The following is a 13,945-nucleotide window of genomic DNA, read 5'->3' as shown; positions in this document are numbered from 1 at the left end:
TTATAGTATTGTATAGAGTATTTTCACTACCCTGAAAATCCTCTGTGCTCTGCCTGTTCATCCTTCCCTCTCAAAACACTGACAACCACTGATTTTTTAACTGTCTTCATAGTTTTGCTTTTCCAGAATGTTATGGAGTTGGGATTGTGTAATATATAGCCTTTTCAGATTTGCTTGTTTCACTTAATATGTATTTAAGTTTTCTCCATATCTCTTTATGGCTTGATAACTATTTTTATTGCTGTATAATATTTCATTGGATGTAATAGCTTGTTTATCCATTCTCCTGTTAAAGAACATCTTGTTGGCGTCCACGTTTTGGCATCATGAATAAAGCTGCTGTAAACATCTGTGTGCAGGTTTTTGTGGGGACATAAGTTTTCACATCCCTTTGGTAATTACCAAGGAGTGTGATTGCTGGATCATATGGTAAGAGTATGTTTAGTTTTTTAAGAAACTGCCAAACTGTCTTCCACAGTGGCTGTATAATTTTGTATTCCCACTAGTAATGAATGAGAGTGCCTGTTGCTCCACAACCTTGTCAGCATTTGCTCTTGTCAGTGTGCTGGATTTGTGCCATTCTAATATGTGTGTAGCGGTATCTCACTTTAATTTGCATTTCCCCATGACTTGACTGGAGTGTCTTTTCATATGCTTATTTGTCATCTGTGTGTCTACTTTGGTGAGGTGTCTGTTTAGGCCTTTGGCCATTTTTTTTTAAAAAAAAATTATTTATTTATTTTGGCTGTGTTGGGTCTTTGTTGCTGCGCGCAGGCTTTTCTCTAGTTGCAGCGAGCAGGGGCTACTTTTCGTTCAGGTGCGCAGGCTTCTCATTGTGGTGGCTTCTCTTGTTGTGGAGCATGGGCTCTAGGTGTGTGGGTTTCAGTAGTTGTGGCTTGAGGGCTCTAGAGCGCAGGCTCAGTAGTTGTGGCTCACGGGCATAGTTGCTCCGTGGCATGTGGGATCTTCCCGGACCAGGGCTCGAACCCATGTCCCCTGCATTGGCAGGCGGATTCTTAACCACTGCACCACCAGGGAAATCCCCACTACAACTTTCTTTGGATTAGTATATTCTTCTCCATGCCTTTACTTTTTTTTCAAAATTGTGATGTTGTAAAATACGCATAAAAGTCACCATCTTAACCATTCATGTTGCCGTGAATCCACCATCTTGCAAAACTGAAAGTCTATACCCAGTGAACAATAACTCCCTTTTCCCTCTACCCCCACCTCCTGGTAACTACCGTTTTACTTTCTGACTCTGTAAGTAGAATCATAAAGTATCTTTTTGTGACTGACTTATTTCACTTAGCATAGTGTCCTCAAGGTGCATCCATGTTGTAACATGTCAGATTTCCTTCCTTTTTAAGGCTGAATAATCCATTGTATATATACACCACATTTTGTTTATTTATTCATCTGCCAATAGGCACTTGGGTTCTTCCACCTTTTGGCTTTTTTGAATAATGCCATCATGAACATGAGTGTGCAGATTATCTTATTTGAGACCCTGCTGCAGTTCTTTTGAGTATGTACCCAGAAGTGGAATTGCTGGATCACATGGTTATTCTATTTTCAATTTTTTGATGAACCATACTGTTTTCCATTGTGGCCACACCATTTTATATTCCCACCAGTAGTGCACAGAGTTCCAGTTTCTTCACATCCTTGCCAACACTTGTTATTTCCAGTTTTTTTGATAGTGGCCATCTCAATGGATGTGAGGTGGTATCTCATTGTGGTTTTGATTGCATTTTCCTAATGATAGTTACATAGTGATATTGAGCATCTTTTTATGCACTTGATGGCCATTTGTATATCTTGTAGAGAAATGTCTATTCAAGTACTTTGCCATTAAAAATTTTTTTAATGGTTTCCCTATTATTTATTTTTTAAAATATTCATTCATTCATTCATTCATTATTTATTTATTTATTGGCTGCATCGGGTCTTAGTTCAGGTGCGCGGGCTCTTCGTTGCGGTCTTAGTTGCAGCTTTTCTCTAGTTGTGGCGCGTGGGCTCCAGTGCGCATAGGCTCTGTAGTTGCGACAGGCAGGCTGTCTAGTTGTGGCATGCAGGCTTAATTGCCCCGCAGCATGTGGGATCTTAGTTCCTTGACCAGGGATCGAACTGGTGTCCCCTGAATTGCAAGACAGATTCTTAACCAGTGGACCACCAGGGACGTCCCACTTTGCCATTTTTACATTAGGTTGTTTGCTTTTTGTTGTTGAGTTTAAGAGCTCTGTATATTTTGGATATTAACCACTTGTCATTTATATGATTTGCAGATATTTTCTCCTATTCCATAGGTTGCCTTTTCACTCTGTTGATTGTATGCTTTGATACACAGAAGTTTTTCATTTTGATGTAGTCCGTTTTATTTTTACTTTTGTTGCCTGTGTTTTTGGTGTTGTATTTAAAGTGGGATTTTTATAGACAACATAAAGTTGAATCTTTTTTTTATCTACTTCAGCAGTATATTTTAATTATTTAGACCATTGACATGTAAGATCATAATTGATAGTTGGATTAATGCCTACCATATTTTTAAAATGGTTTTCTATTTATTGCCCTTGTTCTTTCTTTTGTCTAACACTCTTTTCTGCCTTATCTTGTTTTTAATTGATCATTTTATATGATTCTAGTTTTTTCTTCTTTTAGCGTAGCAGTTGTGCTTTTAAAAAAAAAAAAAACAACTTTACCCTTGAATTGCCATACACACTTACTTAAAAGTGCTCTTCCAGGAATTCCCTGGTGGTCCAGTGGTTAGGACTCTGCAATTCCACTGACGGGGGGCCTGGGTTCGATCCCTGGTTGGGGAACTAAGATCTTGCAAGCTGTGTAGCCCAGCCAAAAAAAAAAAATGCTCTTCCAGATAACACTACATTACTTCATGGGTAGTGCATATTTTATTTCATCTTCCTTTATTCCTTCCCTAATGCTGTTCCTTTCTTTAAATACATTCAAAGTATCTGATCGATATCATTATCCTTCTTTCTAAAGAATTTCTTTTAACATTTCTTGCAAGGCAGGTCTGCTGGCAACAGATCCCCTTAATTTTTGTTTACCTGAAAAGTCTTTATTGTTGATTTCTGAGGGATAATTCCATTGGATATAGAAATCTAGGTTGGTGGGGCTTTTTCTTTTAACATTTTAAATGTATCACTCTATTCTCTTCTAGCTTCCATGAATCCGAAGAGAAGTCTAATGTAACTCTTATCATTGCTCCTGTATAGGCAAGGTGTTTTTTTTCCTCTGGCTTCTTTCAAGATGTTTTCTTTGTTCTGATTTTCTTCAGTTTGAATATGGTATACTTAGGTATAGATTTTGGTTTGAACTCTGAGCTTCCTGGATCTGTGATTTGGTATCTATCATTAATTTAGGGAAATTCTTATTTATTGCTTCAAATATTTCTTGTTTTCTTCTCCTTCTGGTATTCCCATTACTCATATGTTACACCTTTTGGATATTCTGTTGTCTTTTTCATGTGTTTTCCTTTGCATTGCAGTTTTGGAAGTTTCTATTGACATTTCTTCTAGCTCACTGATTCTTTCTCCACATTTATATACTAATGAGTCCATCAAAAGCATTTTTTTTTCTGTTACAATCTTTTTGATTTCTAGCATTTCCTTCTGATTCTTTCTTAGAGATTCCATCTCTCTGCTTACATTACCCATGTGTTTTGGATGTTGTCAACGCTTTCTGTTACAGCACTTAGCATATTAGTCATAGTTTTAAATTTCCAGTCTAATTCCAACATTTCTGCCATATCTGAGTCTCGTTCTGATGCTTACTCTGCCTCTTTAAACTGTGTTTTTTGTCTTTTAGTATGCCTTGTAATTTTTTTCTTGAAAGCCAGGCATGATGTACTAGAAAAGGAACTATATAAGTAGGTCTTCAGTGTTAGCTTTTATGTTTATCTGGCTAGGGTTTAGGCTGTGTTTACTATTTGCAGTAGCTATAGGTGTCAGGCTAGAGGGGGCTGGAGGGTATTGCCTCTCTCTCAGGTTGGTTAGATCTGTTAAAACCCCAGTTGATGTTATGCTCCGGTGAAATAGTTTCGCTTGTGGGCAGGCCTTGTTAAGAAGAATCAAATACTCTGGGCTTATTTCTAAATAAGAGAAATGGCTACTTTCTCCCTTCCCTTGCCAGAAGCATGAGGGGATTTTTCTCTGATCTTCACTGTGAAAACCTTGTAGGAATCCTGGAGGTAAAAATTCACAAAAGCAGTAGGGCCCCCTGGGAGTTTTTCACTCTCAAATTTATCCCAACTGTGCCTCCAGCAATGTCAATTACAATTTAGGTTTTCATACTCTGGTAGTGGTTCAAGCAGAGAAGCTTGTGAGCTTTTGTTCTGGTTTGATTCTCTTTTTCTGCCCGTTTGTCTCTCCAGTTTTGGGGGCTGTGGTTGACCCTGTGACTTCAAGTCTGATGGATCTAAGAAGAATAGTTGATTATCAGTTTGGGCAGTCATTTATTCTTCTCATTTTGGATTTCACCCATTCTACCACATTCCATCTTCTTCATTACATTATCTGCTATCCTTATTTTTAACGTCTAACTCTACCATAGCTGTGTCATGAGCATTTAAACATACTTTTTAATGGCTATGTTATAAAGAAAACCCACCTTCTGCCCTCTTTCTTCATCCAAACTACTGCTTTGTTTCTCACTTCCCCCTTTATAGCCAACATTTGGAGGAGGTCTCTCTAATCATGCTCTCCATTTCCTCACCTTTCATGACTATCCAGTTAATAGTGGGTCCTTTTATCTTTTCACTTTGCAAAGACCTCCCTGCTGCTCAGCCTTTTTAAAGTGTTTCAGAACAAAAGTTATATGTGTATGTGTTTAAAATAATTTTCAAATAGCACCATGGTGTCCCATTTACCTCAGATCCGTAGTTTTTCGTTTTCCTACTTTCATGGATCCACCATTGCCAGTTTCTTGTGTGTGTTTTCGGAAGTTTGTGTATGTGCACATTCAGGGCTTTCACTGTGAAGAAGATAATTTTTGCTTATTTTTTCTTTGTGCAGTCTTAATAGTAATATATGTAAAGTCTAAAGTCTCTTTGAGTTAAGTGTAAAATAAAAATTCTAAATGGTAAATATTGTGTCATAGTGTAAATGGTGGTGTGTATTTCTTACTGGGCAGACACTGGGGCATCCTATAATTGATGGTATCTTAAGAGTCGGTGAAATAGAATGTATATGCCTTGGCTCCTGCATCATCTTTGGAACCAGGCTTTGCTGATTATTAGCTGTGTGTGATCTCTTTTTGTCTTAGTTTCCTTATTGGTAAACACATAAAATTGTTGTGAGGGTTAAGTGAATTATTACATGTAAGTCAGTTAGGATACAGCTTATATGGTGTATTAATTATTATTATTAATTAATCTGTCAGCAACATTAACTACTCTTCTTTTTCTTTTATGAATTTATTTATTTACTTTTGGCTGCGTTGGGTCTTCATTGCTGCGTGCGGGCTTTCTCAAGTTGTGGCGAGCAGGGGCTGCTCTTCGTTGCGATGCGTGGGCTTCTCATTGGCGGTGGCTTCTCTTGTTGCGGAGCACGGGCTCTAGGCGTGCGGGCTTAGTTGCTCTGTGGCATGTGGGATCTTTCCGGATCAGGGCTTGAACCCGTGTCCCCTGCACTGGCAGGCGGATTCTTAACCACTGCACCGTCAGGGAAACCCTAACTACTCTTCTTTTTGAAACATTTTTCTTTCTTTGGTGCCAGTGATAACAGACTATCCTGGATTTTCCTCTTGTTCACCATATCTTCAGCCCAGCTCACTCCTGAACTCTAGACCTGAGTTTTCAACTGTCTACTTGGCCTTTTGGAGTTTCATAAATATCTTTTTTCAACATGTCCAAAGCTGAATTTTTGATTTTCCCTCTTCCCCAAACTCTGACCCCTCAATTTCCCGTTTCCTTATCTTAGTTATTGTTTTACCATCGACCCAGTGGAAAATCAAAACCATAAGAGTGATCCTTGTTCCCTCCTTAAGATCATACAGTTTTAGTATGTAATAACTAAGTCCTATAAATTTTATCTCCTACTTGTCTTAATTCATCTGCTTCTCTTCATCTCATTGTACTTTCTAATCACTCGCACTGGATTCCTAACCTTCTTCTCTGTATCTGCTTTAATCTCCCTCCAGGCATTTCCCTCCCACTGCAGCCAGGATGTTTTAAAAGACCCAAATCTGTTTGTCTTGTCACAACTTTTTTTCTTATTGTTCTTCATGACCCTGCATAATCTGGCTCCTGCCTACTTTCCCTCCCTCATTTCTGCTCTTTTATTCTGTGTATTCTAGTCACATTGGTGGCTTTTCAATTTCTAAACATGCCAAGTCCTTCCTTGCCTCTACTTTGCACAGGATGAACTTTCTGCCTGAAATGCTGTCATTGCCTAAGTTAAATCTTTTAAAGGTGATTTCCTGAGGGAATCCTTTTCTTATCGTGACTCATGGTATCCTATCCTTCATTTTAAAATTATATAATTTGTTGTTTAATACCTTAGAATGAAAATTCTATTTATGGGGATAAGGTAGGTTAGAGAACATTTCTGGTTGATGATTTTACCACCAGTACCTATTTGCCTTGCAAATGGTGGGTACTTAATAAATATTCATGGATTAGTAGGTTCAGAACAGTAATTATTCTGTACTCTAGATTGTGTGAAGTGTGATGACAAAAGTCCAGAAAGTAAAATTTTAATGGCACACTGTTGATGTAATTGGAGAGGCTATTATTTCCTGGTTCTTTGGAGCTACACTGTCCAATACTGTACCCACTAGCTATGTGTGATGTTTTTTTTTCCTTCAAGTTTTAAAAAAATTACTCTTTTTAAAGGTGTATAAGTCAGTGGTTATTAGTATATTCACAAGGTTGTGCAGTTATTACAAGTATCTAATTCCAGAACATTCTCGTCACCCCCCCAAAGAATCCCTGTACCTATTAACAGATCCTTCCTATTTTCCCCTCCTCCCTGAGAAACCGATATTTTACTTTCTGTTTCTGTGGATCTGCCTATCACATGTGGCTTTAGAACACTTGAAGTGTGGCCATTCCAAATTGAAAGGTGCTGTAATTGTAAGTTAGACACTGGATCTTGAAGACTTAGTATTATAAAATGTGAAGTATCTCAGAAATTTTAATTTTGATTACATGTTAAAATGATAATTTTTAATATATTGGAGATAAATATTAAAATTTCTTGTTTCCTTTTACTCTTTTTAATGTGAATGCTAGAAAAATTTAAAAATACATTTGTAGAACACTCCCTCACACCATACACAAAAGTGAACTCAAAATGGCTTAAAGACTTAAAATATAAGACATGACACCATAAAACTCCTAGAAGAAAACATAGGCAAAACGTTCTCTGGCATAAATTGTACCAGTGTTTTCCTAGGTCAGTCTCCCAAGGCAATAGAATTAAAAGCAAAAATAAACAAATGGGACCTAACCAAACTTAAAAGCTTTTGCATAGCAAAGGAAACCATGAACAAAATGAAAAGACAACCTATGGACTGGGAGAAGATATTTGCAAATGTTGTGACCAACAAGGGCTTAATTTCCAAAATATACAAACGGCTCATACAGCTCAACAACAAAAAAACCAAACAACCCAATCAAAAAATGGACAGAAAACCTAAATAGACATTTCTCTAAAGAAAACATACAGATGACCAGTGGGCACGTGAAACAATGCTCAACGTCATTAATTATTAGAGAAGTGCAAATCAAAACTACAATGAAGTATCACCTCACACCAGTCAGAATGGCCATCATTTAAAAATCTACAAATTTTAAATGCTGGAGAGGGTGTGGAGAAAAGGGAACCCTCCCATGTTATTGGTGGGACTGTAAATTGGTGCAGCTACTGTGGAAGACAGTATGGAGGTTCCTTAAAAAACTAGAGCTGCCATATGATCCAGCAATCCCACTTCTGGGCATATATCCAGATAAAACTATAATACAGAAAGATGCATGCACCCCAGTGTTCATAGCAGCACTATTTACAATAGCCAATACATGGGAGCAACCTTAATGTTCATCAACAGTTGAATGGATAAAAAAGATGTGGTGTATATACATATACATATACACACACGATGGAATACTAGTCCGCCATATGAAGAATGAAATAATTCCATTTGCAGCAACATGGATGGACCTAGAGATAATACTAAATGAAGTAAGTCAGAGAAAGACAAATATCATATCACTTATATGTGGAACCTAAAGAAATGATACAAATGGGGAATTTCCTGGAGGTCCAGTGGTTAGGACTCAGTGCCTTCACTGAGGTGGCCCAGGTTCAAGCCCTGGTTGGGGAACTAAGATCCCGCAAGTTGCATGCCCCCTCCCAAAAAAAAGATGCAAATGAACTTATTTACAAAATAGAAACAGACTTACATAGAAAACAAACTTATGGTTACAAAAGGGGAAGGGGGTGTGGAAGGGATAAATTGGGAGTTTGGGATTAGCAGATACAAACTGCTATATGTAAAATAGATAACAAGGTCCTACTGTTTAGCACAGGGAACTATATTAAATATCCTGTAATAAACCATAATGGAACAGAATATGAAAAAGAATATATATGGGGGCTTCTGTGGTGGTCCAGTGGCTAAGACTCTGCACTCCCAATGCAGGGGCCCTGGGTTTGATCCCTGGTCAGGGAGCTAGATCACACATGCTGAACTAAAGATCCGGAGTGCTGCAACTAAGACCCGACGCAGCCAAATAACTAAATAAATATTTTTTTAAAAAAGCATATATATGTATAACTGAATCATTTTGCTGTATACCAGAAGCTAACACAACATTGTAAATCAACTATATTTCAATTAAAAAAAATACAATCACTTATGAATAACTGGAAAAAAATAAAGTACATTTGTGGCTTATGTTATATTTCTATTGGATAGCACTGGTCTAGAATTTGTTTTTTAGTAAGGACCACAAATGTGTCCCCATGGCCTCAGTTTCCCATTTTTCTTCTAGTCTCTTAGTTTCCATGTCAGCCCTGCTTTGGAAATGTGAATGTCCCAAGTTTCAGGTTTTTAACTGCTTAGGAGGTGGAAATGTTTTTTCTTGAGCCCTAGAATAGTAGGGGAAACATAAGTCATTTATGTTGAATTATGAGAAAGTAATGGCAAGTGTTAAACAAACCTCATTTCCAGCAAATGAGGAAGAATTGAATTTCACATTTATTTACCTGATAATAATGAGCAATGTTCCTGAATTTTGGTAGCAGTGATTTGACTAGGAAACAAATTAATAGTTTTTTTAATAGCATATGAGAATTATCTATAACTTTAGGGGTCATTTAGAATTATATTTGCTTATCTGAAATTTGGATTTAAATTATATTTTAGAAAACTTTTTCCAGAATAAATAGAAGAGAGGCTAAAGTGATAAATTATTCCTTTAAAGTATAATATTTGCTTTATGTAGAAGTTTTCTGCTCCAACATCGTTATCAAAAGTCAACATATTGAAGTGTTAAAATGGCTACTATACATTCAGCATTTACTATTTGGTAGGCATTAATACTGTATTCATTAAATTCCCCCATGAACTGTATGTGGTAGGTGCTATTATAATTCCCAATTGACTGAGGATGAAACTGAGGTATGGAGTGGTTAGTTAACTTGCTCAAGGTCACATAGGTAGTACGTTTTAAACAGGTTAAACAACAGTAGCTTATACTTAGTGCTTTCTCAATAAAATCTATCAATTTTTAGTTTTTCCCAGGAGAATGTAAGCTCCAAGTGGGCAGGGACTTAGTTTTGTCACTTAAGTTGTTTCACTGACAGTTGAGATTGCTTTCTGGCATGTAGTAGATCCCAGGAATTATTTGAAAGAATTTTGTGATGATGATGATGTCAGTTCATCAAGAGACTTGGCCTTGAGAATCTACTAGAATTGCTTTAAATTTTGCACTGTTGCTTATTAGCAGTAATGTTCGTTTATTTACCACTTCAAAATTAACTTCAGCGTTATGTACTGTTTGGCATACTTTATGCATGTTATATCTTAATAAAATATTTAATGAAAAATTGTTTACTAGGAGCTGTAGCTTTTGTTCATCTCTTTTCCTTTTATGTGTTGGAAATGCATTGGAGCCACAAGGAAACGTAAGAAAAATCAAGACTACCAGAGGTCCCACTGTGTGTTAGATAAGTTGGGAGAAGAAAGTATAGTAAAGCAACTTTCCAACTGTCCTCAGAAAGAATAGTATAGTGATAAAACAATTCAAGGTTTCATCCAAAAGCCTCAGCCTCCCTGGTTGTTGCAGTCATTAAAATCGAAAAGACATTATTTTATTTATTTTTAGAAATTACAATTTCCATTCTTAGTTTGGAAACAGACCTGTGAAATAAATTTTATAGAATAGGGCTTTGAAATCAAAGGTTTTTGCAATTAATATTGTTAGGAGAATGGTAACTATGCTACTTCTATCCAGGAAATTTTCATTTAATTCTGAGGTGTATTCTCATTTTACAGTAATAAAATTGAGAGTTAGATGGTGACTTAACCTGAATTAACATCACAAATAAGTGGCAGAACTGGGAATCACCTCACATCTGTCTGACTCCCAAGGCCATGATTTTTTAAAATACTGTCTGTCATTTTGCTGTTTTCCATTTTTTCCCCTTACGGTTCTTGAGTCTTAAAGTGGGATTTTAAGTTATTTTGTGTGGGCAGTGGGGTTGGAGTTTTGGATTGTGGAAATACTGGATGTTTGAATTAAAGTATGGATGTAATAAATGATAATTGTTGCGTGATGGAAAAATTAAGCTGTGAAAAATCTGTCTTTAACTTTCCATTTTCTTTTTATCTTTGGTTATCTGTGGATAAAAACCCTACTCTTGAACATAGAATACTTCTTTATAATGGGATTCATCATGGTGGTTGTATTTTCTTGAGTTTTTTAGTAAATTTTTCATACACGAATAGTGTTCTTTCCCTAGAGTGAAAAAAAGACTCACTTTTCTCTGAATTACAATTTTGGGGGAATGAGGACAGAGGTAATATTTGTTTATTAATATTTGTTTACTTAACATTTTACTAATCAAACAGTTGGGGGCAATCTAGAAGGCAGCTTTTCTAATTTGTTACTTCTTTCTACCCTTCCCCAAACTTCAGTGTAGTAAGTGTCCTTTAGTATCCTGCCATTTTAGGGTTATTTACTTCTTTTGGGGAAGGGGATATTGTGGGAACCTTATAGAGAACTTTGAAAGCATTCACGATTTGCAAGATTCGGTTACTCTTGTTTCCCTTAGAAATCGTAGGGGAGAAAAATAGATGTCTGTAAGTTACACTTTTGGCTTCTTAAATTGGTCAGTGAACGAACGTCTGGTGCCTGTGATTTTCATTTTAACATTATTCATTCCTGTGCTTACTGGGAAAAGTATTTTACCATTACTAAAATTGTACATTTCATCCTCTTCTGCAAATACCAAGGATGATAATGATTTTTTTAGGGCACAGGAAGAAGTTCCCCATTATGCATATTTATAATTTAATTTGGGGGTAAAATTATCTTCAGAAAAATATGAAATACTTTAATCCCAAATGTAGAAAAAGGTTATGAAATAAACCAGTACTAGTTAAAATGCATAAAGTAAGTTTTTTAATCCTATGTTCTTATTAAAAGATAAGATAAATTAGGAGTCATGAAATCTTTAAAATTTGGGTTTTAAATTATGTATTTTTTCTGTACTTAACATTCGGTACTAAACTATTTAGTACAGAGAAAGTGAAAATGATGGTATCTTCTCCTGGGGGTGAGGGGAGGAAGTCAAGGACCTTAAAACAATAATTCTTACACTGTTCCATCCAGTAAGCAAGTTTAAGAAGGTGGGTTCAAGCAAAAATTTACTTTTGAAATCTTGTGGGGCTTTCTTTCATAAGAGTACATGTGTCACTTAGGTATGAAGTGTAAAGTACAAAATAAGTAGATGTAGATAAAATATAAAATCCTAACCAAAAATGAAAGGAAAGCTTTGTATATTAAGGATTTATGTTTTGAAAAATTGAGAAAAGGGGAGGATCATTGTGTTAGGTGACTAGACCAGTAAGATACTGGGGTAGGTTACATAATATAAGCGGAGAGCCCATTTGCAGGCAGGTACTTGTGAGCGTTAAAGTGAATCCCACTGGAGGGTTTCCTGAATCATGATCACTGTTTACTATGAGAATGGATTGTTAAAGATTATTGAGAGATTGAAGTGATAATATTGATATGACAGTACTTTGAGAAGTGTAAAGTACAAAATAAGTAGATGTAGATAAATATAAAAATCTGTTTTGAGAAGTAAGTAATTGCCATTGAAGTAAACTAAGCAGAAAAACAGTTTGAGGAAGGCATTAGAAGATTCTATTGAGGCATTTAGGCTTTAGGAATTATTGTGGCAAGCAATATTAATTAGACACTTAGAGCTTTCATCATCCTGGCTGATGGTGTAGTATTTCAGTTAACCTAAACATGCAGAAATTTAAGTGAGAGCTTATAGTCTAAATAGTTTTTAATGATCTTGAATTTTCTGTTTGGGCTAGAACCCATGTAGCCCGGGGGTATCGAATTGCAGAGTTCATCTACAGATGAATAGAATTATCACTTTGGACCTAACACACATGAACTCAGCAAATATAAAATAAAGGTGTCTGCTGGTTTTCTCTAAACATTCTGTAAAGTCAACAAGACATTGTACTGTTGTTCAAAGTGGTGTTATGTCATTAAAAACATTGCAGTTAAAATTTGTTAGTATTTTTGTTTTAAATATTCAAATTGGCTAATACGTTCTAGAAAAGCAGACTATTATTTTTACTAGAGCAGATAAGCTTATGAAAGCGCGTGTTTCAAAAATTTTTATAGGTAATACTTTAATAAAAATAGGCTTTTTTCTTGCTGATATAACTAACATTTATTTTCTGTTTATTTTTAAGACGAGCAAAAATCAAATTAAAGTAGATCTTGTAGATGAGAATTTTACAGAATTAAGAGGAGAAATAGCAGGACCTCCAGACACACCATATGAAGGCAAGTACTTTTTTCTGTATCAAAATATTGTGCGTATTAGAACTTCTCCGAAACATTAAATCAGAATAATCTCAAGCATTTATAAACTACGTGAAAGGTAACTTCATTTGGCTTAAGGATATATATACATCAGTTTTTAAATAATAAATTTAGATACTTATCTAGACTGATTTTTCTTACTGAATTTTAGCTAATTTTTTTCTTTTCCCAAAGAGCCAAGTTACAGGTTATATTATGTTAGAATCTAACAGTATAAAGCATCTAGCATGTTAAGCCTTTAACTTATATGTACTCTCAGTTACCCTTCATATGGTATCTGTAAACAAACCTTGCCTTAAATTTCTGTTAATTTTTTGTGTTAATTTTTAAAGAAAAGCTTCTCTCCTCTGTTTGTCATTTAGCATGTAAGTTACTCATATGTCTTCATACAGGCTGTATTCGAAATATTTAATTTTCTTTATTCAGGAAAGCTTTGAGTGATCGTTTCAAGACATATAGAAAGGAGGCAGTTTTGCTGAACTCTGTGTTTACAAACTAAGTCTATAGCTACTTTAGACCATGGAATTGGGTGGTAAGATACAGAAAGAAGCTTTATAGCTTTTTATTCCCTCATTAGGCAGATCTTCAGTAGTGAGTGTTACTGTAAATTTGGATTATATAGCATAACCAAGATTCTTGCATATAATAAGCATTCAAATATTTGTTTAATGGAAATCATGTCACGGAATTTGTAGTAGTAGCACTTATTGAGTTCTTACTTGTTAGAGGTTTACGTGTATTTTCTCATTCAATCCTTATAACAAATCTTATGAGGTAAGTATGGTTATCACTGTTTCATAGATGAAGAAACTTAAGCTCAGGAAAGTTAAGTAACTTGGCTAAGACATC

At 35.7% G+C, this 13,945-nt stretch overlaps 1 protein-coding gene across 2 annotated transcripts in view; it reads left to right on the top strand.

The window, feature by feature from the left end:
• The window catches only part of UBE2K (ubiquitin conjugating enzyme E2 K), a 78,852-nt gene that overhangs the window by 23,448 nt on the left and 41,459 nt on the right, over positions 1-13,945 (top strand). The window contains exons 2-3 of one of the 2 annotated variants that reach the window (XM_036852347.1): positions 10,986-11,042; positions 12,964-13,057. In XM_036852347.1, coding sequence (XP_036708242.1) covers positions 10,986-11,042; positions 12,964-13,057 — 151 coding nt within the window. The remainder of the gene's footprint in view (positions 1-10,985; positions 11,043-12,963; positions 13,058-13,945) is intronic. The other variant, XM_036852348.1, reaches the window with a different exon arrangement.

The sequence above is a fragment of the Balaenoptera musculus genome, chromosome 5, assembly GCF_009873245.2.
Source record: "Balaenoptera musculus isolate JJ_BM4_2016_0621 chromosome 5, mBalMus1.pri.v3, whole genome shotgun sequence".
Taxonomy (NCBI): domain Eukaryota; kingdom Metazoa; phylum Chordata; class Mammalia; order Artiodactyla; family Balaenopteridae; genus Balaenoptera; species Balaenoptera musculus.
The sequence above is the reverse complement of the archived record's forward strand: the minus strand, read 5'-3'. Positions and strand labels throughout refer to the sequence as shown.